We start from the raw sequence: 27,900 nt of genomic DNA on the forward strand, positions 1-27,900 counted from the left end.
AAGTTATAGGTTGTTTGTGGAAATCTTCTGCAGTAATTCACGGATGGTTTCATGAGTTTGCTTCACGGAGTTATGATGTATATAAATGTGGGGCATAATATCGTGCCTCAGGCCTCAAATAAGTCCTCCGGCATTGATACAGAGCCTAAGGCATCGATTTAAGGCATTCAAGCTCTGCTGGTTGTAGAAGTGCACATATTATGTTGGAGTGGCTACTAAGGCGATTCAACCGTGTAGAATGAGATGGATGATGATCTAGCTAGGGGCCTAGTAGGCCATCTATATGGACTAACTAGCGGTGTAGGGAGGAGGGTCACGTGACCCTACGTTGCCTACCGGCGTGGGAGCCCATCGGGGATCCCAACATATTACAAGGGAAATAAGCGGAGTATGGGATTAGTGTGTTGTATAATTGCTGTTGTTGTTAATAAGGAGTCGATAGATATGCTGTGCTTTTCACTCTGAACAAATAGAGCTGCAAAGTACGAAACATGAAAGTATGGGGAGACTAGTACTAGACGCAGTCACTACTTGAATGACCGTGCCTGACAAATCTGTTTTCCCAGCCAAAGCAATGTACAATGTAGGCAGGGACGATCAGCAACCCACTTCTTCTACGAGCTCGAGATATTCTCCTCGTCTCATTGGAAAGACATCTTTTCACTAACCAATATCTCTCCTTTACATCAGGTACTTATATTCCATTTCATCTCCATTAACAATGTTGCCGTTCCGTGTGGCCCGAACCCGTTTATGCGTGACACCGCAGTCATTATTACCTCGCACTTACTTCTCAACGAAACGTCGACCCTCATCCTCGACCTTGAAGAAAGTCGCAGTTGGATGTGCTATTACTGTGCCCGCGCTTTGGTACCTCATACATGCTCGTGCTGATGTGACTCCTGACAAGTGGAACCCCGACGATGTGGGCCATGACAAGGTGACATTTGAATTCGTGACCTATGACGACGTGTCCAAGGACAAAGTTACCCATGGTACTGTGGTTCATGAAGGTGTGGCCCACGGAAATGCCACCACAGATAATGTGGTCCATAACGACGTGGTCAAAGAAGATACGACCCAAGGCGATGTAGCCCAAGACCACATCTCCCAAGGCATGGTCCTTGATGATGCCCCATATCTTCAAGACCCCCCTACTGATCATTGGGACGTTGAGCCCAGTCCTTACAAAGATCAAGTAACGAGCATCTTATCTCAAGGTTCATATGTAGCGCCGGTCCAAAATGTGCCAGGTGTCGTGAGGTATGATGGTGCCCAGGTAGCCTCCAATAACCCATGTGAAGACTACTTTATCCATGGAAAGTTTCCATCACCGTGGAATGATGGCAACCAGTGGATGGCTTGGGGTCTTTTCGACGGCCACGGGGGTGGACATACAGCAGAGCTACTGAAGGAAAAGCTCCTGCCTTTTGTTCGACACAGCTTGAACCAAGTCGAGCGTTCTCCAGACGGGAGAATGGTACCCGAAGAGCTGATTCAGCACGCAATCATGAAAGGGTTCCAGAACCTCGATAATTCTATTATCGAAACGGCCTTGTCTACGTCCCAGAGCGAAAGATTGCTGCAGGAGAAGGTGAAGAGATTGACTCCCGCTTTCAGTGGCTCATGCGCCTTGCTATCCCTATATGACCCTTCTGCAAAGACACTACATGTGGCATGTACCGGTGATTCAAGAGCAGTCTTGGGATCTCTAGGCACAGACGGAAAGTGGGAGGCAACACCTCTATCAGTCGACCAAACTGGTTTCAACGAAGAAGAGGCTGCTAGGATACACGATGAACATCCTGGTGAGAACGTCGTGGTCCAGGGACGAGTGTTAGGTTTTGGGACGTCACGAGCTTTTGGTGATAGTCAGTTGAAGTGGCCTTTGGACTTCCAGCAGGAGGTGTATCAGAGATTTTACGGTCCAAGTTGGAACGGGGCCATTCAAACACCCCCATATGTGACAGCTAAGCCTGTTGTCACAAGCACTAAAATCGACCCTGAGAGCCCCTCCTTCCTTATCATGGCAACGGACGGCTTATGGGATATGCTCTCCAGTCAGCAGGCAGTCGACCTGGTTGGGAAATGGTTGGAACCGGACGCACCTGAGAACCGCACTGACCCGGAGCCAACCTATGAACCGTTTGACTTTGGGCCATTGTGGAAGGGCATGGAATGGAAATTTGTGGATGGACGGACAACAGCGCAGGATGACAATGTCGCTGTGCATCTAGTGCGTAATTCTCTTGGGGGAAATCATCACGAGATGCTAGCAGGCCGTCTCGCTTTGAGCCCCCCATTTTCCCGACATGCACGAGACGATGTGACTGTGCAGGTGGTTTTCTTTCACAGAAACGGCCACAGGAACAAGTATCAAAGCAGCGATTAATACTTTGGGCATTCTTCATTATGGGGAGCATGCGGCTGGCAAGTATACCCTCGCTTTTGATGATAGTAGCGACTGTAAGGGCATTGTCCTTATTTCTATTATTGGAACGCTTCGATTAAACGGGCTCAGAAAGTATTGATGGATTTTGAAGGGAGATTGTTGTCGAAGCAGGTCATATTATTATCGTTCGACTTCGGTCGGCGCTTTAGATAGCCTTCCATATGCAACCATTGATGGTTTTGGTACCCTGCAGAGGGCAAAAGAGCACACGTTTCTAAAACGGTTCCCGTCACATAGATTCTACTGGCCAATCTACCAGGTCGACCAGTGGCAGACATGGGCCGACGGCTTAGCTCCGAGATATACGGCGGTATCGGCGGAACACAGATTCCCACTACCCCTTTTGTGCCTGTTGTGGGGCCCGACTAGCATGTCATTTCCACGGAATGACCCGATCGCCGGTGAAGTGACGGGGCGAACCACAACGGCACGGGTGAAAGAGTGGTACGCTAGGACCAATTTAAAGAGACAACGTCAGAGGAATGTAGCTCACCGGTTTTGTCTGCAGAGACAATGAAGGCGTTCCAATGTCCGAGCAACACCGCCTGCGATCCGAGTTGCCCGAAGGATCTTATCTGATGACCCCATCAGATATGATGCCTCGGCTGACCCGCCAATGGCAAGCGACCGCGCCGTCACTAAGGCAGGGGTCCACCGCTCGGACGGCCGCAATAGGATGCATGGCCGTGGCTCGCACTCTCCCTTCCCGGCTCAGCTCACCTCCGTCTCCGTTCTTCTGCGACCGCCTCCATGTAATCCTAATCGCTGAGGCGCTGGCCGCTGTCGGTCGGGAATTCTACCTTGATTCTGCTTTCTCCCTTTGACTTTGGTCATCGACAGGCCTCGCGTTCGCGGGCCACCTTTACCACCATGCTCGGGTTTCTACGGAGGAAATACCACGAAGCCCGGGAGATTCTTGACGAAGTCCGTCGCACACACCCAGCAGATCCCATTTCCGTCCCACGAGAGGATGGCTATGGAACCATCCCAGAATCTCCGGACTTGACGTCGCCGGAACATACCTCGCACGGAGTAGCCGAGATCGAAGCTCTGGCTACCGCCTGGTCCACGCGGACGTTGTACGTCGGATATGTTTTGTAAGTATCCTCAGCGCCGATTTTGTTCGTTGTCTAATGCTACAGGGTGTTTGTGATCTTCTTCGTCAATTCCCTGCAGCAGCAGACGACCGGCAGCCTCAACCCCTATGTTTACTCCGCTTTTACCGACCACTCTCTCATCGCGACCACAAATGTGCTCACCAGCATCATCGGAGGAGTCTCAAAGCTGCCGATCGCGAAGTTGATTGATATTTGGGGGCGCCCGGAAGGCTTCAGCGTCATGGTCGGACTCTGCACGCTGGGTAGGACTCTCCACCCGCGTCAGGTGCCTTGCTGATCGTTCAGGACTCGTGCTCATGGCCCTCTGTCGCAACATCGAGACCTACATAGCCGCACAGGTATGTACCATACTTTTGCCCGATGTCCTCTAACCCGCGCTAGGTAATCTATTGGGTTGGATATAATGGCATGGACTACGTCCTTCACGTCTTCCTCTCCGACACCACTGAGCTACTCAATCGAGGATTCGTGTACGGCATGGCATCCTTTCCTTACGTGGCGACCACTTTCATCGGACCCGCCGCCGCACAGGTATTCTATCAAAACGACGCTCTATGGTGGGGATTCGGCACGTTTGCCATCCTCACTCCGGTTGTGACTGCACCGCTGCTTATTCTGCTCTGGAATACCCGACGCAAAGCGCAATCTGAAGGGCTTATCAAGGGGAAGCGTCCCAGTCGCTCATGGATGCACACCGTCATACATTATGCTATCGAGTTCGATCGTACGTCTTCCACCTCCACCTTTGCAATGCTTGCTGACACTCCCAGCGATCGGGATGATACTGATCACCGCCGGGTTCGTGCTCATCCTACTCCCATTAACACTGGCCACCTCTGGCAACAACATGTGGGGTACATCTCTGACAGAGCGCTGGATGGCACCCGATATTATCGCGATGATCATCCTCGGGGTGATTTGTGTGGTGTGCTTCGTATACTGGGAGCGCAATGGCGCCATAGTCTGCTTAATCCCGTACAGCCGTCTCAAAGACCCGACATTGCTAGGTGCATGCATTCTAGCCTGCGCTCTGTTTCTGAGCTTCTAGTGCGTTCCAACCCAACCCAAACCCAATAAACATCCCATACTAACTACCATCCCTCCCAGCTGCTGGGACCTCTACTTCTCATCCTACCTCCAAGTCGTCTTCGACACCAACATCCGCAACACCGGCTACATCTTCAACATCTACACCATCGGAACCTGCATCGTCTCCCTCCCCGTCGGAATGTACGTCCCCCTACCCCTACCACCACCCCTTTCACCCCACCCACTAACCAAAAAACCCCCCCAGCTTAATCCGCAACCTCGGCCGCTTCAAATCCCCCGCCCTAGCAGCCATGCCTTTCATGTTCCTCGGCACCGGTCTCATGATCCCCTTCCGCTCCCCCACCAGCCACATCAGCTACGTCATCGCCTGCGAAATCCTCAAAGCCATCGCGGGCGGAACCCTCGTCATCTGCCATCAAATCGCCGGCCTAGCCACTGGCAACCACGAAACCGTCGCCGTATCCTTCGCTCTCGTCGGATTGGGGTCAAAAATCGGCAGCGGAATTGGTGCAGCCATCTCGGGGGCGATATGGACATCCACCGTCCCTGATCACCTCGAACGGTATCTCCCACCGGATCGGAAATATAAGGCGGCGGAATTGTATGGCTCTCTAGCGAAGGTACTGGAGTATCCGATAGGGACGCCAGAGAGGGATGCGGTGATTGCGGCGTATGGAGTGGCGCAGAAACGCATGCTGGTTGTTGGGCTGGGGGTGTTGCCGTTGGCGGTCCTGGGGATTTGTATGTGGAGGGATTTGCAGTTGAAGAGGGTGCAGCAGGTTAGGGGGAATGTTTTTTGATGGACGTGTGGGCCGGGGATGAGTTTGAGGGAGGTAGTGGGGATGTGGATGTGTCTGTTTGTTTATACGTGTATCTTATCTGTCTTGGTTGGTCTTCACACACTACCTACCCTGCGCTGGTTAAGATTGATGAAATGAGTTGGGTAGTTATCATCCGAAGATTTTATTTTGTAGGCCCTGAAGGGATCCGAAATACTGATCTGACGATAATGTATTCTGAGGATCTTGCTACATTGAGCCATATAATATAAGTCTCCACATTTGTAAATCCTCAGGGTTGCAGTATGGAAATACCCGCTATAATATTGAATTCTTTCCATCTGCAGGATCGCCAGACCTGAGTCTCTAAAGCCCGCAGCAGATCTGTGATAGGTAGTATCGGGCTCTAGCCTAGGTAATCATTCCCAACCCAAGATAGATAGCGATTGATTGCCCTATAGTCAAGATATCATCGCGGAGATCGTGACCCCGCTCCTGCCGGATGTCACCAAATTTCTTTCAGTCAAGTTTGGTGTCAAGTTCAATCCAATCAAAGAGAACATGGGGAGGCGTGAGATGGAGGTAGAGGAAATTACCAGGCTCCAGTATTCAACTTGAGAATGTTGGGAAGGGCTGATGCGGATTAGTGCCAGTCACAGAATGAAGCAGGTGAAAAACCGGAATGGTGGGGGCCCTGGGCATACCATCAGTATGTGAAGTTCGCTGTCACCCCGACACAATTTCTGCGACTACCACCCTCACTGAATGGCATCAGATGGGTCCATATTCATACATATAAACATTCAAAGTCGAACATAGAGTCCCAATGGCCAGAGTTTCAAAATGGACCCTGCCAAAGGTATCTAGGCCTAACCATCCTTTTCTTTTATCATCTCCTTTGTTGCCCCCCCAAATTGTACACCGCACGGGTGCTAGTGAGCTATTAAGAATATGAACTACTCTCTCATTTCAATCCACGCGAACTTAGTCGTAAGCATTTCTCCCTTGGTCAGAGTTACGTATACCTAGATGCTACCAAGTGACCAGTGTAACGTGCGACTCTGGCATCTCACGCCTTTTTGCCGTCCAGCCAAAGGACTAAACCGGTCAAGGATTTTCAATTCCTGCCTCCACGGGGAGCCATGTGTTGTTGGTCAAAGACCTCCCAGCAGACCGTGGCTAATACGAGGTCCTGGCCTTCAGTAACCCCCAGTCCAAGGAGTCTCAAAGCGCCTCAATAAGCACCATGCAACACACTCAAATAGCATGAAGTAAGTTAAAGGCAACCTGTATCGATAAACATGTACACCTTTCTACACCTTTTCGGCGGGATACGGTTCTCTCATTGGCCAGTAGTTCTCACCGCTTGCGGGTATTCTGCCGGTTTATACCCCATCAGTTTTTCCTTTTCTCTTCCTGTTTTCTAGCCCTCACGTGCCCACTACTCCGCGTCACGTTTTGTTAATTAATAATTTAAGACTTTATATTATTATTTTTATAGAGTAGAATAAGGTATACACACTCAATCTCTTTTGTTTAACCCATCTGCTAATAACAACTGACCAGATACTCATTGAACTGGGTATCTAAGTTGTCAAGTCCTATGTAAGCAGCGCCGGAGGCGCTGCCATACTACTTGTGTTTTATATCTACGGCTTAACTCTACATGAAGATCTAAATCAGATTTCAAATCTCGATTTCTATTCTGGGGAGGTTCTGGGCTTTCCCTCTTTCCAGAATTCCTCATACTTGTCCGGCCGAAGTGGAGAGCAGTAGCACTATATAGAAAGATATAACAGCACATTGTGAAGGACCGACAAGAAGGTAGAATTTACTAATTTCTTCTGGATAAATGAGAAGTCTTGGAGCCGAAAACCTCCATCAAGACCTAACCTACTATTGCTCAACGCTAGCACGCTTCGCAAACAAAGGGCGAGCCTATAACTCAGCGATCCAGTAGACGTCCAAGAAAGAGCAGTGGCCACGCTTAAGTCCGAAGACAGCTAATGATAGGTAGACGAAAATCAAAATTAAAACTAGAACCAAGATAAATATGACCGAGCTAAATATCTATGATATATTCTCCTGTAGCAAAGTTGTTGTATTCATTGCTGTGATTACTCAATCAACATCTTTATCTCGTAATTGGTCCAGCCTGTGAGGCTTGGATCTCAAAATAAATACCAAAGTCTAATCCACTGGTATCCTAACTGGAAGTTCTTCCAATCATCTGGCTTTATCCACCGCAAAGAATACAGTGTGTTGATCATTCTTTATACTGAGATAGGCTAGTGAAGCCGTTCATATTCTTTATTATTCTGAATGCCACAGCAATAATCTAAGACAGATATAAAGATTGATACTACTAAAGTAACAGTATAGGATGTACTGCGTAAGACCTTCTGATTATTGGGTTTATCCAGTCTCAGTGGTCAGACTGATTCGATCGTTTCATTTATAGTGATGATTCTCTGGTTTCCACTGGATAGAGATGTAAAGCTGGACTTCTCTCTGTCTCTTGTTGCCGAGTGTACGCAGATAACATGCGGATCTGTAGCTGGTTATCTGATATCATAGTTTTGCTTACTATCAGAGACAGCAGCTAATATAATAATATGTTGGGATCCCCGATGGGCTCCCACGCCGGTAGGCAACGTAGGGTCACGTGACACTCCTCCCTACACCGCTAGTTAGTCCATATAGATGGCCTACGAGGCCCCTAGCTAGATCATCATCCATCTCATTCTACACGGTTGAATCGCCTTAGTAGCCACTCCAACATAATATCATGAAATGCGGCGTGCTCAATAGCAGGATATATCGGCTTTCCGGGATTTTTGTTAAACCACCAGGGCATGATGATTATGTCAACCTTCCATACATCTACCGCATATCTGATTGCCTGTAAGATGATTAGCTATGGGAATAATTCTAAGAATGGATACTTACCGACGCAATTTGATCCTGGTAGCTATTGAGATTTTCTCTATGGTCAAAAACCTTTGCCACATAAACAGCCGCATGGGGGGCGGTTTTGCGGAGAAATGTTGTTAGATGAGTTCCATAGCCCTTGTCATTTCTCCATTCTGATTGGATGTTTTCAACCTAGTCATGATACTGGATTGTAGGTGAGTAATTATACTCTATCTTATCTTTTTTCAGATAACTCCAGCCTGCTATCCAACAGGGCAATGCGCATTCGTTTAGCATCTGATACCTCATCGTTGCGGATTTGGTCTATAAGGGAAAGAGCTTTATAATGGTGGCATAACCAGTCTTTCAGCCTGTTAAAAAGATAGAATGTTAGTGGAATGTCATTATAGACTAACAGGAAATGAATTTCTTTTTATAGTGGGTATTACCGAATGTCTTGTTGGTTTGGCTCGGTTGACGACATGGTTGGATGGTTGAATAGTTAAATGATTGAACGGTCGAATGGTTAGTATGGTAGAAAAGATGCAGAGGGCAAGGAAAAGGACGAAAAGATGACTGCTGAATATGGGCTACTTATAGTCTCAGGATAGGAAGGTTAAAAGAGGTGCTTCTAGGGGAAGATGACTGAAGTTAGCGCCGAAACAAAGAAGACCTACAATAAAAGGAGAATCGAATAAGTGTCAAAAAGCGAAACAGAATAAATGATAGGGATAGACAATTGGTGATATATCACTAACAAGCATGTTTCTTTGTTTTCTATTATTTTTGTTATTTCTCTTATTTTCTTAAAGTTATATCATACATTGCCGGCAGGATCAATCCACCTGCTTGTATAGACTGAATTTACCTGCATAAACTTGGTTTATAGTCTTCTATCCCTTTCCTAAACAAAGACCAGAAGTACTCAAATGATGCTATGGAACAATGACTATCATGGTGATGTTTTATTCATCTATTCTCGGCCCGGGATGGGATGGAAGATATGATGGTTTGAACATTATCCACTGTTTTCCAAGAACCACGGTTCACAAGTTAATCGGAGCAACCCGCGTCTGCCAAGGTCATCCTCATCTTTCACTCAGTTGATTCACATGACAACGCCCGCTGCTCCATCTTTCAGCGTGTTTTTGCAGTGCATTTCCCGGTCCCGGACATTGCATATCTCTTGTACATTGGAACGTTGTTCTATCCGAGGTATTTTATGGAAATAACCTGTAAACCTTTTCTTCTTTTCTTTTATTTTATCCAATCCGCAACCCAAGCTACCTCAAGCTGCATAATCTGCCGCCAAGACCAAAATATCTTCCAAGCTCTCTGCACACTCCAAGCCGTATGACATGGCCAATCCCTCCAACGAAGGGGAGGTCGCCCCCACCGGGGTCGGAGCTTGCCCTGTTCGATTGCTTCCTCCACGCTCGACCGGAGGCCATCCCTGACTTCCATCGCGAGAGGCAGTCCTACCTCTCTGCCACCGGCCCTTTTCATAAAAGCTCCGTATGACCCCGACCAGATCCAGGTCCCGATCAGCCTCCTGCTGCGGTGACGGTAGGTGTCTCGGAGAGCTTCGATCGCGTTCTCGTGCCAAGAGCGCCTCTAAGAGATGGACTCCCCGTCGCGCGATCATGTTTGATTCGCTGTGTGAAAGGATCTCCAGACCATCGTTGACGAGTTGCCGATGGTACGTGGTTTCGGGATCGGTACGAGCGCGGTGAAAGAGATCGAGGCATAAGATGATCTATTGTTCTCATCAGCATCCCAATCAAGGAGGATGAAGTGCAGGGTGGCAAAGTACACTAGCGGCGACACTAAATGCCTGGTGAATCCAAAGAACCGGACCTTCGTCATGAATCGCCTCTTTCTGTTCTTTGATGATTGTCCTTGCTGCAGCAACACACGTTCGGCGCGTCCTCGCAAAAACTGGGTTTGTGAAACTCAACTCGAGAAATTTCCGATGAATCATAATGATTTTATGTGAAGAGCTGATTGCTAAACTGCGCCGGGCCCAAGGGACATATCGCGGCCACTCTGGATGGTCCTCCGCAGGAATATTTCGAAGATAGAGCGGTAGGCCCTGCGTCGCTAGGTTCCGCAACTGCCGATCATGTTCAAGTACCTGCTCGTACCGCGTGTAGAGAGTGTTTGAGGAAGTCATGCTGTCCTGCAGGGAGGGCATAAGGGAGGCAACCTGGTAAAAGAACCGCGAGTAGCTGGTTAGGGTGGGTTCATCGTCGGATAATTTCCGCATATCGTCGTCACGACAGTTGCGGGGGCGGGCGGTACTGACGCATCCGCGTGGAATGAGGTAGCTTTCTGAGAAGGGGATAGAGAACCAGTCCTGGATACAGAGTTGACACCATGCCCTGCGCCCAATTTCGCGATCGATCATGGCTGGTGTCGGCGTGTCCTCACGCTCTGAGCCTAGACGATGTAAGCCTAAGCCTTGGGCGATGCGGGTTGCTGCTGCGAGGAGGACAGAGAGGCTATTGGAGAAGCCCAAGAGATGTGCAGACATGGTCAATGTGGCAACGGCCTGGACGGCATAGTGAGAATGAACTGCGGTGAAGTCGGCGAGGTGCAGGCAGGTTGACACAGCTTTGAACCATCGCTGCGCCAAGGTGGTTTGTTCCCATTCTGGGAATCCCCAGGCTTGGGCAGTCACGCGAGGCGCACAGGCTAGGGCACCAGTGATGACGGCAAAGAGTAGCGCGACCCATTGCAGATCGACGCGGGGATGGGCGATTTCGCCGTTTGCGAAACGGGTGAAATTATCAAATTCGTCTTGGAAGCGACGGGAGTGAAAAGAGCCATGGTACCAGAGAACACATTCACAGTGGTAAGAGACAAGTTGGTGCAAGAGGGCGCTATCCGGGAGTAGCAGCTGCAGATACGCTAGAGCAGATGTAACCTCTGGATTGCAATCCACGCCACTGCCCTCTGCTGTTACGTCTCCAGGAGACCCGTGCCCGACGCCATCTCTACGGGCCAACACATCGTGATAGTCTGGGTTCTTCCGTCGGCCCCAAGCGAGGAACTCGAGAATGGTGGCAGCGTCCGCCATCTCACGCTCGGGGGTCTCCGCTGCCTCGGAGACGGGCGTGTTACTACCATTGCGGAGGATCTCCGATCGGGATCGTGGTTGCGGTTGTGGTTGGGGCTGTGGTTGTAGATGGGTGGCGTCTTTCAGAACAGCTTCGAGCTCCTGGACGCGGGCCTGCAATCGCTCCACCTCATCATCGGTTCCCCTGGCGCGCGAGCAACTAACGCCTCTGTCGGAGTTAGCCGGTGTGATGGTCAAGCTTGGGGATCCATACCTCCTAGTACAATTGCGACATGGGACCACCTTGTCGCAACGGATCTTTCGCCGCGTGCACTCCACACAGGCCAGGCGTCGACGGATGGAGCTCATGATGGGGCAATTATTGACTTGGCTGGTCGGCCGGGCACTGGGGCCGCGCGACCGTTGATAAGACGGGCGAGCGGCCGACATCGCATCCGCCTACGCCGCCTGCTGATAAGCTCGGCCGAGCTCACGGCTTACCTCCTACTAATACAGAGCACCGGTCATCCAACTTCAGCAATACCATCTCCAGTGCCATCCTTGAATCCCAATATGACAACCAGGTATGTGAATCGTCCGATTCCTCGCATCTCTTTGCGGGACTTCGACCAGCGCATCGACCAAATCACCGCCGAGCTGGTCGACGCGGCCGAGAACGTCGGCTTCTTCACCCTCGTCGACCATGGCATCGCCAACGAGGAAATCGAGAACATGTTTTCTACCGCAGAGCATTTCTTCTCCCTTCCCGATGACATCAAGGCCACAGTTCCATGGAACGCAAACAACGTTGGGTGGGAGAAGAAAGCCCAAATTCGGCCCTCAACCGGCCAGCCCGACACCAAGGAGTCCTATCAGCTACAGTTCGGCGAAAACATGGTCGGACTGTGGATGGACGATACACATCTCCCGGGCTTCAAAGCCATCTCGCTATCATTTATGCATCGCGTCCAGGAAGTCTCTGAGCGACTCATGCGCTGCTTCGCCCGCGGGCTCGGTTTCGACGACCGCTTTTTCATCGAATGCCACGACATATCACGACCCAACGAACAGACCACCATGCGACTGTTGCACTATTACGCCTTGCCCAGCCAGACACATGGAAAGACCTACCACCGTGCTGGAGCACACGCGGATTGGGACTTTCTCACCCTCCTTTTCCAAAAAGAAGGGCAGGGCGGGCTGGAGATCTGTCCGGGGAGGGAGGTCGTCACGGAATTCGGGATTGGGGACGAATGGACGCGCGTGGAGGCACACACTGGGGATATCGTCTGTAACATCGGGGACCTGCTCATGTCATGGTCGGATGACCGGTTCAAGTCAACGTTCCATCGCGTCAAGGCGCCGTCGGAGCCAGGGGATTACTTCGGGGATCGGTACAGCATTGCATATTTTAATCAGCCATGTAAGGATGCCTTGATCCAGGGGCCTCTGAAAAAGTACCCGTTGGTGACAGGGGAGGAATTTAACGCGAACGCGATGAAGCGAAACTTTTCAGCGTTGCAGGAAAAGCTAAAGCTGATGGAACAGGCTGTGTGATATTTTTCCATTGATGTGCATTAGTAGGGCAGTTAATTAAATCGATGTGGACTCGTAACTCAAGCAGGGACTCCAAAAGCTTCATCCATAACTGAGACAGGAAGGTATCCGGCGACTGCGTCGACCACGTGCGATCAGCTGACCGGCAGGGAATGCCATGTTTGCTTATGGCAACGCCGCGTTGGTCTCGATCCTTGCCACCTCATCCTTGAGCGCCAGATTCAGCACCACCCCCACAACCGCTGCGATAATGAACGGCGTCTCAACGATTAGATTAATCCCCTGCTCGAAACCTTGCAGGTGCACGTTCGATCCACTGTACGCCAGCACCGAGCTGAACCAACTCGGGGAAACGATGTCCATAAACCCGATCCCCAGCGACGCCGTGAGAATGAACCTGTTGCGTCGGGTAAAGTTAACCAGTCCGAGGACACGCACACCGGCCACAACAATCGTGCTATACAAGAAAACCTGCATTCCACCTAGAACAGAGGGTGGCATTGATCCGAAGACTGCCCCGAATTTGCCAAAAATCCCCATCAGCAGAAGAATGGCCGAGGCGCACCACCCCGCTCGTCGGCTCTACAGAAATTAGCAGAGGGAAAGGGAGAAACGGGGAAGGTAACATACAGCACAACCGGTCATGGAAATGACGCCATTATTGCCCGCCTGACTGACCATCGGCAGTGAAGTCCCCAACGCGCTGACCAAACTCCCCAAACCGTCGCACAAGATCCCTCCCTGAATACGGCTATGGAACTCTCGCCCTTCAATATCCACCCGCGAGATCTCGGCCGTGGCCAGAATATCCGGCATACAACTCACGGCTTCGCAGACGAACATGATCAGCAGAGGGAGGACCAGTGCGCCATCCACCGACAGCGGGAATGTGTGCACCCAGAGAAATGTACCGACTGGCGCCGCGTCGATTTCTTCACGAGACCAGTAACCCGTTGCACCGGAGATGGCACATCCCACTGCGAGTCCTAAGATAACGGAGGCCGATTTCATCAATGGGGAGCCAATGATTTCAACGAAAATGATGGTGACAAATACGCTGAATCCGAGCCCGATCAGTTTCGGGTCACCCCTGTCATGCGTTACCATCCATTGACTGCATAATCGAACGCTCGAGGAGGGGAGATAAATAAATACCAAGGCAGCGGCTTGGGAGCATCTATATTCGGACACAGCGCATAATACCCAGTTCCCCCGTCACAGTTCGAACTTCCGCCCCAATTTTCCATTCCGCTCGAGATGAGATATACTCCAACAAGAAGTAGGAGGCTCCCGGTGACGACCTTGGGAAAAATACGGTTCAAGGCTTTGGGGGGTACCAGGGACATGAGTATCTGGATCCAGACAGTACACAGGGTCGTACCCAGTGCTGCACCCCAGGCCTCAGGACAAGGGAGCCGGGATCCGTTCCCGTCAGTCGGACAGGATCCGTTCTTGTATCGCGTGTCCGCATAGTTCATCGCGACGGCGATAACATCGAATGTTGGGGCGACAACGGACAACAACCCCGTCCCGATGTACAACGGTGACTTGAAGATATGCACACGCGTTACCTGCAGGGCTGTGGCTACCCCGGTGGTGATAAATGCTGCAGAAACGAGATACTGAGATTGCATTGAATCCAGATAGAAGGCGCCGCTTGCGAGAGCCAAAGGGGGTGATACCACCGACCCGATCATGGTCAGGGCATGCTGGAGGCCCAAGATAATGGTTAGAAGGATGGGGACCTCGTCATTGAGGCCGTAGAAAGGGGGTTCGGTGTCTTTGTAACGCTTGTTGAGCGGGTAGACGTTGGGGGTGATTAGGTACATGTAGTCCTGCAATATGTTAGTAGGGTCATGAGAGGTTTCTTAACACATACATATTCACCTATCCACCCATCCCAGCTTGTCAGATAACGTTTCCAGTAACTCCATCTAGACAGTTCGACCACTTCGCGGGCGGTGGGGGAAGAGGTCTCGTCCTCGATGGTAGAGACGGGGATAGCCTTGGTCTCCATGATAGTGCAAGGGAGAATAGCTGGCACAAAACGCCGATGTAGCACCAAATTCCATTTTGTAGGTTTCGCGCTTGCCCCGACAACGGGGAAATGTAGATAGCGATATGATAAGCTGCGCGTCCCCCGGTGGAGGCAACTGACTGGCTGCCCCCTCGGCCGAGGCGGGCTTATCACGCCGATCGACAGGAAGCCGCTTTCCCTTTCCCCCAATGGAGCACAACTCAGCCCACTGTGAACATCACCAAGGTCAAGATGTCTTCAGCAATGCCAAAGACCACCCTCTTTGTCCATGCCACAATCATCACCATCAACAATGACCGTGAAATCATCCGCGATGGCTACCTGCTCGTACAGGACACCCGCATCGCCGCCATCGGCAGATGCCCCGCGCCCGCAGATGTCTCTCCGGACGTGACAATCAACTGCACCGGCAAGATCATCCTCCCTGGGTTAATCAACATCCATGCCCATTTGGTACAGTCGCTCCTTCGGGGTCTGGCGGAAGATCTCCCACTGCATAATTGGCTCTGCGACGCCGTCTGGCCGCTCGAATCGTCTTATGAGGGCAGGGACGGATACCACGCCGCCAGACTCACTATTGCGGAGATGCTCAAGACTGGAACAACTTGTTTCCTGGATCCAATGGTCACTTATCGTGCGGGGTGGGAAAATGTATGTGACGCTGTGGGCGAGATGGGAATCCGGGGGTGTTTGGTGCGCATCTACCTTCTTCTGTCTCCTTGTGCCTCCGTTCACCCGTAGACGCGACTAACCTAGGCCAAATGGACCTCTCATAGGGTAAACTAGTCAAATTCCCCGAGACAAATCGTCAGTTATCCATCACCGATCCGCGAGATAAAGACCTCCTTGCCATGTCCATTCCCGCTCTCGCAGCCGCACACGAAAAGCACCACGGCACCCACAACAACAGACTGCATGTATGGGCAGCAGCAGGAACACCTCGCGGTGCACCTGCATCTCTATACCGCGAACTTGGGGAAGTCTGTGCAGCACACGGTATCTCAGTGACGATGTACTGCGCAGAAGCACCGAAAGATCGAGAAATATACCACGATCTATACGGGTGTAGCGCGATGGAATTCGTCCAGGACACCCAGCTTTGCAGTCAAATATCCACGAGTGCCGGCAGAAACGAGAGTCATAATCTGGTACTAGCGCATATGGTGAACCTTGATCTTGATACGGACTTGCCTTTGCTCGGTGCAACGCATACTTCGGTCGCACACAATCCGACCTCGAATCTTAAACTAGCCTCAGGGGTGGCCCCGGTTCCGGCCATGCTGGGAGCTGAGCTTGAGATCAACGTCGGACTGGGAACAGATGGCGCGCCTTGCTCGAATCACTACGACATGTTTCAGGAGATGCATCTGGCGGCTATCCTGCATAAGGGAGTTTGTCGTGATGCGACTGTGGTTGGCGCCGAAACGGCGCTAGAGATGGCTACAATAAATGGAGCGAGAGCGCTGCGGTTGGAGAATGACGTTGGGAGCCTAGAGGTTGGAAAAAAGGCGGATATGGTGGTAATGGATCCCTATGGTAAGGGTGGTCTGGGAGCCGCGCCATGGCATTACGAGGACGGGGGAGGTGTCACTGCCATCACAACCGTAGTTCATGGGTGTACTGGACGGGATGTAGATATAACCATGGTTGATGGAAAGATCCTAGTTGTTGACGGTCGGCTGGTTGGAGGGCAAGAACCGGAGATTGTCAATTTAGCCCAGCTAGCTAGTCGGGAAATCAGAGCACGATGTAAGTAAGAGTCACGATTATGGATGCGTAATGCGCAATCAAAAACCGTCTTGGTCGCGCTTCGCCCTTTCATGACCCATTGTGCCAATCCGTAGCAAACCCCGAGAGCTTACCCTTCATCCTGTGAATCTAGGGAGCCGCATGATCGTGTAATTTGCAACACCTGCCTTTATCTTCACCAGTTGATTGCTGCCACGAACCCCGTGATAGTGTTGAAACAGCCGGTTGGTCAGTAGGCTAACATCACGTGACTCTATTTCATTGTTGTCAGCCCGCAGCCCGCGCCTCAGCCAGAATCCGGAGACTGCAGGTTCGAGTCCGGGCCTGGTCTAACCGGATGATTTTGTTGACGTGCCGTATCAGACCGTGGAAGAGCCGTGAGCTGTATTATGAAGCCCTACGTCCTTGTGGGCAGATTGAGAGGGCGGTTTTAGGACATGAGTATATTTCCCTTCGTCCGTTTCTTCAGAGAGAAGCGATATATCGTTTTGATCTACTGACAGTGATTGGGCGAGTGAATAGCATAGATGGTTCATATAGGCTACCGTACCTACCCGCCGGAATGCGGTAAGCACTACAACTGTTAACGTAACCAACGGTCGGACGGGCCACACGGTTGGGCGGGCCATCTGGTAATACCATACAAAAGATACTTTTTTAAACATAATATATCTCAACCATTATAGTCTAGAACGATTAGATTTCTTCTATATAGATTATAAATAATATGAAGAAGATTTATATTCTTTTCAAAAATCCCTATGACTAGATTTAATAGCTTATTGTATTACGATTCCTGTATTTTATGTGTATTATATAAGAATTTGATCTGACTATATAAAATAAAAATTTACAAATCAAAAAAAAGTATGGGACATTTATTCTTACATATATAATCTATCTACAGACTTAGAGCTTCTAAAGTGTAGTATTGATTGATATATAATAGAATCAAAAAGACATCTTTTATATGGGATAGCAGGATGGCCCGCCCAACCGTGTGGCACGTCCGACCGTTGATTACGTTAGATAGTGAAGTGTTGGGTGTCAGACCGTTAGATTGGAAGAGAGATAGATTCAAAAGACAAAACTCCTTAGATGTTAAACGATCGGTACATTAAGAATAAAAGACATATTAATCACCCCGAAAAATGAAGAAAAAATAAAACCCTAGTGGCCCCCTCTGTAACCATCACAATCATCCTCAGAGCATTGTCAGTGACATATGATATTTGCCCTGTGGCCGCTATAGCCCGCCGTTGGCCTATGCCACCCGGATAGTCCGTATATGAACTAGTAGAGAAGGACTATCGCCCTCTCCCACCAGAAGGCAATCCCCATATTACCTGCCCGTTATATTTCTAACGAGACACGGAAGTCTTCATCAGGCGAGACCTTTTGACTCTTTCTTCATCCCAGATTAAACTCCCATATTGTGGATAACCGATTTTATCTTTCAGTCTGCAGACGTCAAATTGAGGATCCGCCCTAACCCAAGCCCAAAGCTGTTTGGGACCAGGATTGTCGCTCTTAAAACGAGGCTCCGCGGCTTCAATATAAGGTTTGTCTTTAAGTAGGTCAAACACAACTCTGTACAGCTTTTCGCTGTATTCTCTTAAATCCTCAAAGAAATCGCGGATGATGTATATCTTGTAGTGATCAGTGCGGTTGTCAATACTTTCCACACCACGCAGAAGTGCCAATCCATGATGTGTCTGGAAAACCATTAGTATTTTCAAGCGTATATAATATTGGTATTACGACTTACAAGAAGTTCCTTGCCTTGTTCTTTTGGTAGATCCTTCTCTAGCCACCTGCCTTGAACGCATGAATAGCAAATCAATGGTAGCGCTATTACATAGCTTAGTACACTCAGCCTGATATAATACTACATAAACACTCACGAATAATGCCAGAGACCCATTGCGCCATACATCTCAGTTGCTCAATCTCCCATGGTTGGAAGGAGGAGACGAACTTCTTCCAGGCTGACTGTTTAGTCTCCTCTGTTGTAGTTGATGAATGATCCCACCCTCTACTAACAGTGGCCTGTATTATGATACTTTGTAGATACAAGCCTCGCATAACACGGTCATATTCACTGCGTGATGCCGGGGTTTCAACTCCCCCAAAGTTCTCATGGAAACGGCGAAGCGCCCAATCAATAAATTCCTGAGCAAAATATTGAACATGCTTCAAGAATCGTAGCATATCAAGATTTTGCTCCATTGTTGCAGTCCAGATAAAGTTCGGGGTCTTCATAGCATCGAACCTGACATTGAGCCAATTTTCACTATGATCCTGATTCCACCATCTTGTCTGGGAAAGCTCCCAGTGCAATATCGCTAGCGGGAATAGATCAAAGTGTAGCGCGTTTTCTAGCATCAATGTCAGTACCATATGACTGCAGGACTCGTACGCAACACGGAAAACTTCAGAGGAACGAATGGCATTTTCCAGTTCCTCAAGACATTCCAGGTGGCCGAGTATTTGTACTCGGATCTCAACTGGTAGATCTGAGAGGGAAAGCACCCTTGACTCGTCAGCTGCTGACACCATTTTAGTGGTCTTTTTTCCCACCTTGGTTTTCACCCTGATGCTTTAGAGTAAAGATTTACCACAAGAACAAACTCTTGCTGTCAGCTAAGCTGAAAGGTGCTAGTTGAGAGTGCATTGAAAGACTGGAAATGTGGACAGGCCCCCTCGAATATTCATGAATTGGCAGACCAGCGTGGTGGTCTGGGGTGGCAAAGGAGGATTATGAATCACTCCTATGAAGACCTGATCAACGGTTGAGGATGACCTTGACAGATGAGGGATTCTCCGATCCATTCACTTGGCCAATGTTGCTGCATGGATGACAGGGGGACTGAGACGGTTGATAACAAAATAATGTAGCCAACCACATGAAGTTTGACTGGACCCATGATTATTGCAGTGCATCTGAGGAAGGTGCACAGCGTTTGTCAGAGGTACAATCCAGTCATATTGCTTTCATGCTGCTCCTACCATTGTTCTTTGTCGTCTGTATCCTTTGACGTTACACACATTTCCCGCCGACTCACTTCATGTATCCAAGTTTTTCTTTGAAGCGTCTACTCTATAATTAAGAATAATATCATGCCACACCTATCATGCATGAAGAATTAATTGAGCGGTGCCAGCATTTTACGTCATTTCGTTGCATGCCTTCGGAGGGGATCTTCCTGGATATCATCTGGCTAAGAGACCTACCTTTATTCCCTTTTGTTCGCAACTCAATGGCGTCTTCCAGAAAAAGGGACTGTCTATGAGACGCTAGGTACTAGTATCTGTCAAGTCGGTCTTACCGCGTTCTTCATTGTGGCTCACACACATCCGGCGGCACCAGTAGCGCACGGTATTGTTGTAGACCCCAACTCGTGAGGGGGTTCAGCGACACTAGATGCGGGATGTTGCGGTCGGGCTGAAATGCTTTGTCCCGCAAGGAACATTACACCTAATCTACCAGCATTATGCTGTTGGGATCTGTTCTCCTATATTCTCGACTGGATTTGGTTATAGAATAAAGAGGCCCGTTGATCATTGATTTAGCGGTCTTCGTTCCCGATCTTACGGTTTCTTGGCATGGGGATTATTGTGAGCCCCGTAAATTAGTTGCGTTAAAGAGGGAATTACCGACTATCTAGTACGAATTAGAGAATCACCCGGAACAATCCGGCGAGGTGAGTGGCCCGAATCTCAATGTCTAGTGCATGTTTCCCCTTGTTTCCACGTACCTTTTCTGTAGCCAGCAACTACGACAAATGGATATTTTCTAGAACATCCTCCATGGTTATATGATCATCCGAGCATTCGATTAAACACCTGTACTGTTCAAAGCAGCTCCTACTATCTTTGAGTAATGTTATGATTGACTGGTTCACCGTAGGCGGGATTCCCAGAGCTGAAGCAACCGTCATCGAGCCAAGAACCCCCCACTCGTCGTCAATTCATTCCGACCGTGCCCAAATACTCATCGCTACGCCTAACCCAAGATAACCCAAGATAGGCTGTTCTGCCAGTGCACAACCACTAAAGTACCCTGCAACATGCTGAAATCACAACACCACTAAAAGCAAGCATCAACAATTACTGATAATTTGGCACGGTTCCACTCCTACGGAGTTCTTGGCAACCGGGCAACCGGAACAATGGTAGAGCCGAGGCCCCACCGCCCATCTCCTCCGCAGCACGACGGGTAGCGGGATCACAGTGGGGCTTCAGCTCCACGCTTCCTCAGAAAGAAGTCAGAAGACCTCCTGTAATAATGTCATGCTCTCTGTTTTTGTCTCTGGGTAATCATACTTGATCGATTTGGTTGTGCTTGCTCAAGAGCTACGAAATACTGACGATTATCTAGGGTATCTGTTTTTCAGTCTATCCAAAATTCATGACTGTAAGTCGACCAGTCCCGACCGGGCTCAGAGGTCTCCGCCACAGATCAATCTATGTCAGAACTCTCCTGCCCCTAGCCTGGATGTCATAGAGTAGCCATTCCCAAATCGGTTAGATCCCTCTCCTAGTACCTCTTCAACATCATTACAATACCCATCCTAATCCATACCGTCGGGGCATGACTGTCGACGTTTGTATGGGTATGGACTCGCTACGTGGAATTCACTACCATCCTAATCAACTGGGAAACGGGTAAGGGCAAGTGAAAAACTATGCCCCTAATTTGTGTTCCATACAAGCTTATGGAGGCACGAAGCGTGGCTACAGTACACTGTACAGAGGCAAGGTTTCTGTGCCTGCAACTGTCTAGGCTATCTGGCGCAGGCCAGCTGACTTTACTAGTGTCCAGGTACTAGGCACTTCGTAACAGTACTGTTGGAAAAAATAAGGGGGGGCCGTCGGCCCCACAGTTGATCCGGCTCCGACCGGACGATCGCAGTGGAGCCCCGGCCACGGACCCCTACAGACGTGTTTTGCCTTCTAGCTAGCTACGTCAATCCATTCATTCTCCACTCCTGCATTCAAGTGTTCTCCATACCATTCGACAGTGACTACGGTATTCAGACTTCTCAGTGATACCATCTCGTTGACGGTAGTCACTCTCGGCCAAAGTCGGGGGCTTTATAACTCACTTCCCTCGGTGTCCTCGTCGGGAATTGTCTATGATGAGGATCGAAGAGTAGAAAGCAAAAGGTGAGGCTGTCAGGGGTTTGAGGCGCTAGAATCCTAAGGAAATGAACCCAGTGGTATAGCGATGCAGCATGGAAGGGAACACTTGGTGGGCTCATGGCAGCCGCTGTGGATTGCATCCAATCAGATGCATTCCTGGGGGCCACCAATACGCCGCGGCAGCCCAACGACGGAACCATCGAACTTCGTTAACAGTTCACGAGGCGGATCAAGACATCACGGATCAGTCACATGAAGCCAATGCCGGTTGGAGAAATGTTTGTTGCAACCAATTGGTAATTCCGAATGGGGATTAAATGCGCCACAGAAAAACGGATGGGACACTCCATTAGATGCTAGCTGAAACCGAAGCACGGAAACATGACCAACCAGACAGCATGGCTGCCACCAATCGAAAGCCACCAAAAAAGACTGGATCCTCTGAGCATTTGGACTCCCTCCGGATGAGTACAGTTGTTGTTATACTGTTCGATTGCATTAGACAGAGAGATACACATTGGAGAGATTCGCCACCCAGTCGCTCGTTGAATATGGCCTTCAGTCATCCAGCGTGTCCAGCATATCTCTACAGATCTCCTACTATATCATCAACTTGCATGGCCTACCCGTGTCAACAACTATCGCTCAATGTCGAGCAAGCCCACGAAGTTTCTTTCCTTCCCTTCTCCAGGTTCTCCACTCTCTTCCTCAATTGGCATGTCTCATCATTTTTAGCATACTCCGTAGATTCTTGCCAATTCCTGTCAAAACACAAACCTTATATATTTGGGACCTGTCTCTCTTTAAATCATGAAGTTCTGCCTTCACTGGGCCCTGGGGGATTCATCTTCTCTCCCTGATCCCACACTGCCCCAGACCTTTTCCCGTCCAGATCGCTCGCTTCTACTTGTCCTACTCCCCCCGTTCAAATAAAGTATAACGACATCTACCATGACAGACGCTATGGCTGAACAGTCTTCCATCGGTAAGAGCCCCAGGAACTGTACGATGAAAGAGGCCAAGGGGTCTTGTGATGGGCCAAACCAATCATCTAACATCTCCCTTCTTACAGACCAGGAAATTGAGAGGTTGGTCTCGATCGGCAATGACAGGTCAGTGAATTATGTTTACCTATGGTCAGTCCATATTGACAAAGATTTAACAATCAATCACTATAGGTATACCGGCTGGCTCAGTCAACACCAGCAGACTCTTATGCGCTTGCAAAAAAACTCCCTGTCATGTCCGAGGGCGCTCCGGAGCCTATGAAAGCAGCGTTATTAGATAGTGGGATCGAGCTATCCACAGCCGACAAAAATGCAAACAGCCGTGAACCGACCATTGTCTTCAAAGATTGGGTGAAACCGGACAACACGGCTTGGAGAGATGACAATGGCCACGGGACTCATCTCGCAGCTATCTTTCGCAAGGTTGCACCTCATGCTGCGCTGTATGTCGCCCGAGTGTATGACCAGCCCATCAATATCGATACTTCTGAAGACAGGATTGCAGAGGTAAAGATATACTCCCCTACGTTGAGTGACGCTCTCATGGCTAATATTAACCTAGGCAATCATGCACGCTACCGACGAGTGGAACGTTAACATGATTATCATGCCCTGGGGGTATACCAGTAGTCCATCCGGGAGATCAAGGATCGCTGAGGCGTTGCGCCACGCAAAGTCCAAGGGGGTGAGCCTGTGGGCGGCCGCATCCAACAACGGGGATAACCTCCCAATGGGATTACCATGGCCTGCCCGTGCTCCCTCTGTGAACTGTATCTATGCAGGGAAGGCCTTAGGGAAGCCTTGTAAATGTACCCCTAGCCCTCGAGACGGCAAGAGGACCATGGCCTTTGGAGGCAAGATAGAATCTGCCGCCCCACCCCATCTCGAAAGAAAAAAAAATCGATGGGAATAACACGGTACATCAATCGCAGTGGTAGTTGCCGCGGGCATAGTCGCTGTAGTACATCACTATGCCAGAGTTGCTCTCACGGAGGAAGAATGGGTGTGTCTCCAGGACGACGAAGCCGTCCAGAACCTCCTGGATTTGCTCACTGTCCAGAAGCGCGACAGCGCTTACAACTGGATCACCTTGTGGAAGCCATTCCACAAGGATGTCACAGACGAAGTGGTGGGGTTTCATCTTCGGAATCTTATCGAGTGAAGCCTGTACATCAGGGCCCATTGAGTGGAATGTCTTTCCTTTTATCTCGTGACCACTTTTCGGATTGCTTACCGGGAGGAACTCGTGGGGACGGTGTGCTCGTTGGGCGTTTATTGGAGGAAACTAGAGTTCTTTAGTAATGTATTCTATTTGAATACTTTCGAATACGGATCATCACTAGACATGTAATAGAGCAATGCAATCATAACATCAAAGTCTTTACTTCCATACAAGGTCTTCTGGCTGTCGATGCGTACCCAAGCAAGACGTGCTATCCTCGCTCAGATGACTGCTTACACTAAAGAGTGGCTTTGAAATCAACCTTGTTGACATTTGAGAACTAGCTGACAGCAAAAGCAATGGCAATCTGTGAAGGAAGGAAATAACCGCGTGAGAACAAGAGAAGAAGAAACTGGCCAGCGAACGTATCACTCCAACCACAATGAATAAGCACCAAACTCACGGTCTCGCATTCCCTCATCCACCTGGGCCACCTCTAGACCCGCCGCCGCGCCCTTCTGCTTACTGTCTTTTGCGAACTGGCCACCATCCTCATCGTTGGATACATACGAGCCATCGTCTCCACGGGTGATCTTGACCACCCTCATGGCAAAAATCACCTTGTTTTTCACCGGACCGTACTGGGTTGTCCATCCAGTGGTTTTCGATATCTCGAGGTTCGAAGTGACGTCTCGGCCCCAAATCAGATAAGGTAGCGTAATTCGAGGATGGGTGGATGAATCCACCTTGGCCCATAGGCGAAAGCCGGTGGCAACTTTGAGGCCCGTAACCATGAAAATGGCTTTGTCCTCTTGGCGCGCATTGTCAAGCCTCTCCTGGGCCTGGCGCGATGCGTCGACGGATCGGGTGATGAATTGGCTGTCCGGTCGGAACTCTAGGGTCTCGAGCTCGTCGATCTGGTAGGCGTGGTCTTCTTCCCCTTCCTGGGTTAGGTAGAAGATCCCCGCCAGTAAGCCGCTTTTTTTTTGGTCGTGGATCTTGCAGTGGCGATAAACTCCGCCGTGACGCTTCTATTCATCTCGTCCTCGGGAACAGGAAGGCGATCACGTATGTTGAGTACATCCGAAAACGAACCAGCAGTCTTAATGATCAGACTGCCCAACTTGGCAGTGATGGCCAATTCGGGGTTCTGATCGAAATCAGAAGACAGGAAATAGAATTTAGGCATGGCAAAAGAATTGGGTTGGTAATTGATTAAAGATGACGAGAGAAGATGGTATAAAAAAAGGGTCTGTAGTCAACTAAGAGATGATGAGAGGAAATGGGGTGTGGTTTATGAACTAAGGACTGCAACGGGGAGCGAGCGGGCTCTTATAACCCCAACATTCTCATGAGACTGGGCACTACGCATCATTGGGGGCGTCAAGCGATGACGGCTTGTGCGATTCAATCTGAGTGAGGTGCTCTGTACGTACAAGGGCCATGGCCATTGCAGAGACAGAAAGCAAGGCAATGGAGGGCACACAAGAAAACGGGCCTTGTGTAATATGCTGTGCTCGCATGGCCTACAGTGAACTCTGTCCTTGTTGGGGCTTGTCTGACAGACGTGTGTAACTATTGGTGTCATGACAGATAGCATCGCTTGTCACCAACCCCTCTCTGAGGGATACCCTGGACGTGCGACAGAGTTGGTATGAGAGAGTTCAAGGTATTGTAGTCTGTCGGGATTCTCTTTGTTCGGCGAGGTAGATCTGGTCATCTCCAAAGGTATTGAAGGTGTAAGCGGTCGGCTCAAGAAGGAGGAGGAGGAGAAGAAGAAGAAGAAGAAGAAGAAGAAGAAGAAGAAGAAGAAGAAGAAGAAGCAAGATGCTATGATTGGTCCCCTGCAACGGAAAAAGTCAGGTGACTGGATCCCTACCAAGGCCGAGGCATCAACTTCTCATAAAGAGAGGGTAACACTCCAGTCAAGATAACTATTGAATGCAGGTCGCAAGCCTGATATACTCTGTATGATTAGGCACCTCGGCTGTAGGCAGGTGGGTGGGATTTCTAGCCGTGGGGGTCGGATAGATGACAGGATTTGACAGGGATGGTTTGTGTGTTGAGCTTATTCATTTATTTACAACTGTTGGAGATGTCTAATCGAGGATGAGGCAATTATTAATTACGAAATCTATCAATCGGTTGATTAGTAAACCTGTATGTATAGATACTCTGTACATTCCAAAGCATTTATCATATTTCTTTTCTAAACGAACTAAATAAACATTCCAGATCATATCCCTACCCCATCAATCCACATAAATAAAGCACCACCACCACCACCCCCGGATAAATATATCTATCTCCCAACAACCCCCTCTTCCTCCATCGGAAGAATCTCAAACATATCACTCCCTCTCTGCGTCCTGTCCTTCCTCCCCCACCATCCCCCACTTCCACCCTTCCTCGTCTTCTTTGCCTCCCTCTCCTCCCTCTTAACCCTCTTCTTCTCCTCCTTCACCATCTTCTTCTCCCTCCGACTCAACCTCGGAAACTCAGAGTCCGGGCCCTGCAACACCCGTCCGGGATGAATAACATTCAATAACCCCAAAGCAAGAAACATCGGCACAGCATCAAAGATATACTCGTAGCTTTCATGCGTAAGCACCGGGTTTGTGGGCGAAGTGCCCTGGGCGTATTGCGCGAGACGGAAGATGATTCGTACCTGATACATTCATATTCACATTCACAATTAGCATATATCCCATTATCACGAAATTGAAGCTATGTGGGTGGGGTGGTAAGTACAGTAATAAGTCCCAAAGCCGTATACAAAGCATAAAACATCCATCTCCAGGGGATATTTGCCCCGGAGGTTTTCTCTCCAGGTAATGTGCCTGTTTTCTCGAGGTGGAGGACACTTCGATGCAAGTGGATTGTAAGACATGTGAATATGAGGATGAAGAATTCTTGGAGTCCGATTCCGCCCATGTAAATGTGCACGCCGATCATGATCGTGCGGGTGGGAATGTCGGTGGGAGTGGTGATGGCTGCGCCGGCGAGTTGGACGATGAAGGCGAAGATGTCGAGCCAGACGAATATGCGGCCGTATTTTTGGGAGGTTATTCCTGCGAGGGTTTGAGTGGGGAGGAAGAAGTGGATTAGGCGACCGAGGGTCATGTAGAGGAAGGCGTTTATCCCTGGGGATGATGTTAGTTGGAATTGAGGGGGTGGAGGGATGGGGATGGGGAAGGCGTACAGAGAGGTGCGAGGAGGAACATGATGGTGTAGATGGTGTCGTAGTTGGAGTTGTTTTGGTTTTGGGTGAGGAGGGCTCGGAAGATGAAGGCGATTAGTTCCCATGTGGCCCCCATTATGATTACCCAGGCGTATCTCTGGTTTGGTTAGATGGGTTGAGAGGGGGTGTTGGTGGGCGTGGGGGTACCTTTTTGTAGAGGAATGCTTGGACGCCGTGGCAGATGAGGGTCAGGCCGTATAGAATGCAGAAGAGGACAGCGGCTGCTAGTGAGGGCACGTAGAGTAATATCGCGTCGCATGCTTCTGGTGGCAAGTAGCCGTTTTTGCCTGGCTTAGGGTTGGTGCATGTCTGTGTTGAGGATGCTATCGCACCGGTTGTGGCGACTACTGTTGTGGTTGCGCTCATGATGGTGTGATGGCTGGAGAGAGAATTTGAAGTGAAGAAAATCATAAGCATTCAGGGAGTGAACTCATTGATGTCTCTGACAAGTGTATCTTGACCATGGGCGAGGTTCAGGTCTATATATGTTGTATCTGACATGCTCCAGGTCCAGGCAGACGCAGAAAGAGATAAAAATAACCACATCATCGTCAGCAGGATCTGCCCAGCGGCAGTGTGGCTATGATTCCTGCTGTAGGGTTCTTGAGGCTCGAGGGTATAGGCAGGATCT

The 27,900-nt window shown here is 49.6% G+C and overlaps 13 protein-coding genes across 13 annotated transcripts; 7 read left to right on the forward strand and 6 right to left on the reverse strand.

Annotated features, from left to right (window-relative positions):
• Nucleotides 1-721: 721 nt before the first annotated feature.
• On the forward strand, nt 722-2,442 carry BO94DRAFT_594509 (PP2C family serine/threonine-protein phosphatase; the record flags this gene model as incomplete). Its single annotated transcript, XM_025616200.1, has 2 exons — nt 722-887; nt 1,116-2,442. The coding sequence occupies 2 exons, from the start codon at nt 722-724 to the stop codon at nt 2,390-2,392; spliced, it is 1,443 nt and encodes a 480-aa protein (XP_025468568.1). The 3' UTR covers nt 2,393-2,442.
• Nucleotides 2,443-3,206: 764 nt separating this feature from the next.
• On the forward strand, nt 3,207-5,552 carry BO94DRAFT_490795 (putative transporter). Its single transcript, XM_025609132.1, has 7 exons — nt 3,207-3,549; nt 3,595-3,812; nt 3,856-3,908; nt 3,952-4,294; nt 4,341-4,617; nt 4,678-4,800; nt 4,865-5,552. The coding sequence occupies exons 1-7, from the start codon at nt 3,323-3,325 to the stop codon at nt 5,418-5,420; spliced, it is 1,797 nt and encodes a 598-aa protein (XP_025468569.1). The 5' UTR covers nt 3,207-3,322; the 3' UTR covers nt 5,421-5,552.
• A 2,457-nt stretch (nt 5,553-8,009) lies between these two features.
• BO94DRAFT_594515 (uncharacterized protein) lies at nt 8,010-8,796 on the reverse strand (the record flags this gene model as incomplete). The annotated part of the gene is made up of 4 exons (XM_025616201.1): nt 8,010-8,301; nt 8,349-8,504; nt 8,617-8,683; nt 8,762-8,796. The coding sequence occupies 4 exons, from the start codon at nt 8,794-8,796 to the stop codon at nt 8,140-8,142; spliced, it is 420 nt and encodes a 139-aa protein (XP_025468570.1). The 3' UTR covers nt 8,010-8,139.
• An 804-nt stretch (nt 8,797-9,600) lies between these two features.
• BO94DRAFT_584903 (Zn(II)2Cys6 transcription factor) lies at nt 9,601-11,739 on the reverse strand (the record flags this gene model as incomplete). Its single annotated transcript, XM_025615661.1, has 3 exons — nt 9,601-10,068; nt 10,126-11,599; nt 11,645-11,739. The coding sequence occupies 3 exons, from the start codon at nt 11,737-11,739 to the stop codon at nt 9,601-9,603; spliced, it is 2,037 nt and encodes a 678-aa protein (XP_025468571.1).
• A 148-nt stretch (nt 11,740-11,887) lies between these two features.
• BO94DRAFT_534420 (leucoanthocyanidin dioxygenase) lies at nt 11,888-12,992 on the forward strand. The gene has a single exon (XM_025611546.1). The coding sequence runs from the start codon at nt 11,944-11,946 to the stop codon at nt 12,925-12,927; it is 984 nt and encodes a 327-aa protein (XP_025468572.1). The 5' UTR covers nt 11,888-11,943; the 3' UTR covers nt 12,928-12,992.
• Nucleotides 12,993-13,092: 100 nt separating this feature from the next.
• On the reverse strand, nt 13,093-14,944 carry BO94DRAFT_574595 (purine permease; the record flags this gene model as incomplete). Its single annotated transcript, XM_025615026.1, has 4 exons — nt 13,093-13,509; nt 13,558-14,017; nt 14,083-14,762; nt 14,807-14,944. 4 exons carry the CDS (start codon nt 14,942-14,944, stop codon nt 13,093-13,095), a joined length of 1,695 nt encoding a protein of 564 aa, XP_025468573.1.
• Nucleotides 14,945-15,161: 217 nt separating this feature from the next.
• On the forward strand, nt 15,162-16,829 carry BO94DRAFT_623637 (amidohydrolase family protein). The gene is made up of 2 exons (XM_025617164.1): nt 15,162-15,658; nt 15,742-16,829. The coding sequence occupies exons 1-2, from the start codon at nt 15,197-15,199 to the stop codon at nt 16,720-16,722; spliced, it is 1,443 nt and encodes a 480-aa protein (XP_025468574.1). The 5' UTR covers nt 15,162-15,196; the 3' UTR covers nt 16,723-16,829.
• Nucleotides 16,830-18,075: 1,246 nt separating this feature from the next.
• Nucleotides 18,076-19,406, reverse strand: BO94DRAFT_594522 (uncharacterized protein; the record flags this gene model as incomplete). The annotated part of the gene is made up of 3 exons (XM_025616202.1): nt 18,619-19,406; nt 18,483-18,565; nt 18,076-18,429 (listed from the first exon to the last, which is right to left on the reverse strand). Exons 1-3 carry the CDS (start codon nt 19,271-19,273, stop codon nt 18,076-18,078), a joined length of 1,092 nt encoding a protein of 363 aa, XP_025468575.1. The 5' UTR covers nt 19,274-19,406.
• Nucleotides 19,407-21,992: 2,586 nt separating this feature from the next.
• On the forward strand, nt 21,993-22,833 carry BO94DRAFT_43490 (uncharacterized protein). Its single transcript, XM_025607489.1, has one exon. It carries the CDS (start codon nt 22,213-22,215, stop codon nt 22,717-22,719), a length of 507 nt encoding a protein of 168 aa, XP_025468576.1. The 5' UTR covers nt 21,993-22,212; the 3' UTR covers nt 22,720-22,833.
• Nucleotides 22,811-23,784, forward strand: BO94DRAFT_574597 (S8/S53 family peptidase; the record flags this gene model as incomplete). Its single annotated transcript, XM_025615027.1, has 5 exons — nt 22,811-22,844; nt 22,932-22,975; nt 23,038-23,373; nt 23,429-23,551; nt 23,649-23,784. The coding sequence occupies 5 exons, from the start codon at nt 22,811-22,813 to the stop codon at nt 23,658-23,660; spliced, it is 549 nt and encodes a 182-aa protein (XP_025468577.1). The 3' UTR covers nt 23,661-23,784.
• Nucleotides 23,785-24,456: 672 nt separating this feature from the next.
• Nucleotides 24,457-25,217, reverse strand: BO94DRAFT_584909 (uncharacterized protein; the record flags this gene model as incomplete). Its single annotated transcript, XM_025615662.1, has 2 exons — nt 24,457-24,968; nt 25,124-25,217. The coding sequence occupies 2 exons, from the start codon at nt 25,215-25,217 to the stop codon at nt 24,457-24,459; spliced, it is 606 nt and encodes a 201-aa protein (XP_025468578.1).
• A 254-nt stretch (nt 25,218-25,471) lies between these two features.
• BO94DRAFT_545637 (uncharacterized protein) lies at nt 25,472-25,962 on the forward strand (the record flags this gene model as incomplete). The annotated part of the gene is made up of 3 exons (XM_025613251.1): nt 25,472-25,595; nt 25,622-25,680; nt 25,735-25,962. 3 exons carry the CDS (start codon nt 25,472-25,474, stop codon nt 25,960-25,962), a joined length of 411 nt encoding a protein of 136 aa, XP_025468579.1.
• Nucleotides 25,963-26,330: 368 nt separating this feature from the next.
• On the reverse strand, nt 26,331-27,635 carry BO94DRAFT_463820 (RTA1 domain-containing protein; the record flags this gene model as incomplete). The annotated part of the gene is made up of 4 exons (XM_025608038.1): nt 26,331-26,696; nt 26,780-27,171; nt 27,231-27,366; nt 27,417-27,635. 4 exons carry the CDS (start codon nt 27,633-27,635, stop codon nt 26,331-26,333), a joined length of 1,113 nt encoding a protein of 370 aa, XP_025468580.1.
• Between the last annotated feature and the right edge of the window lie 265 nt (nt 27,636-27,900).

The sequence above is a fragment of the Aspergillus sclerotioniger genome (genome assembly GCF_003184525.1).
Source record: "Aspergillus sclerotioniger CBS 115572 chromosome Unknown BO94scaffold_11, whole genome shotgun sequence".
In the NCBI taxonomy this organism is placed as follows: Eukaryota; Fungi; Ascomycota; class Eurotiomycetes; order Eurotiales; family Aspergillaceae; genus Aspergillus; species Aspergillus sclerotioniger.

Coding starts and splice junctions, on each gene's coding strand:
- BO94DRAFT_623637 (XM_025617164.1), top strand. CDS start 15,197: ATGTCTTCAGCAATGCCAAAGACCACCCTCTTTGTCCATGCCACAATC. Junction 15,659..15,741: donor TGGGAATCCGGGGGTGTTTG/GTGCGCATCTAC, acceptor GACCTCTCATAG/GGTAAACTAGTCAAATTCCC.
- BO94DRAFT_534420 (XM_025611546.1), top strand. CDS start 11,944: ATGACAACCAGGTATGTGAATCGTCCGATTCCTCGCATCTCTTTGCGG.
- BO94DRAFT_490795 (XM_025609132.1), top strand. CDS start 3,323: ATGCTCGGGTTTCTACGGAGGAAATACCACGAAGCCCGGGAGATTCTT. Junction 3,909..3,951: donor AGACCTACATAGCCGCACAG/GTATGTACCATA, acceptor AACCCGCGCTAG/GTAATCTATTGGGTTGGATA. Junction 4,801..4,864: donor GTCTCCCTCCCCGTCGGAAT/GTACGTCCCCCT, acceptor AAACCCCCCCAG/CTTAATCCGCAACCTCGGCC.
- BO94DRAFT_43490 (XM_025607489.1), top strand. CDS start 22,213: ATGCTAGCTGAAACCGAAGCACGGAAACATGACCAACCAGACAGCATG.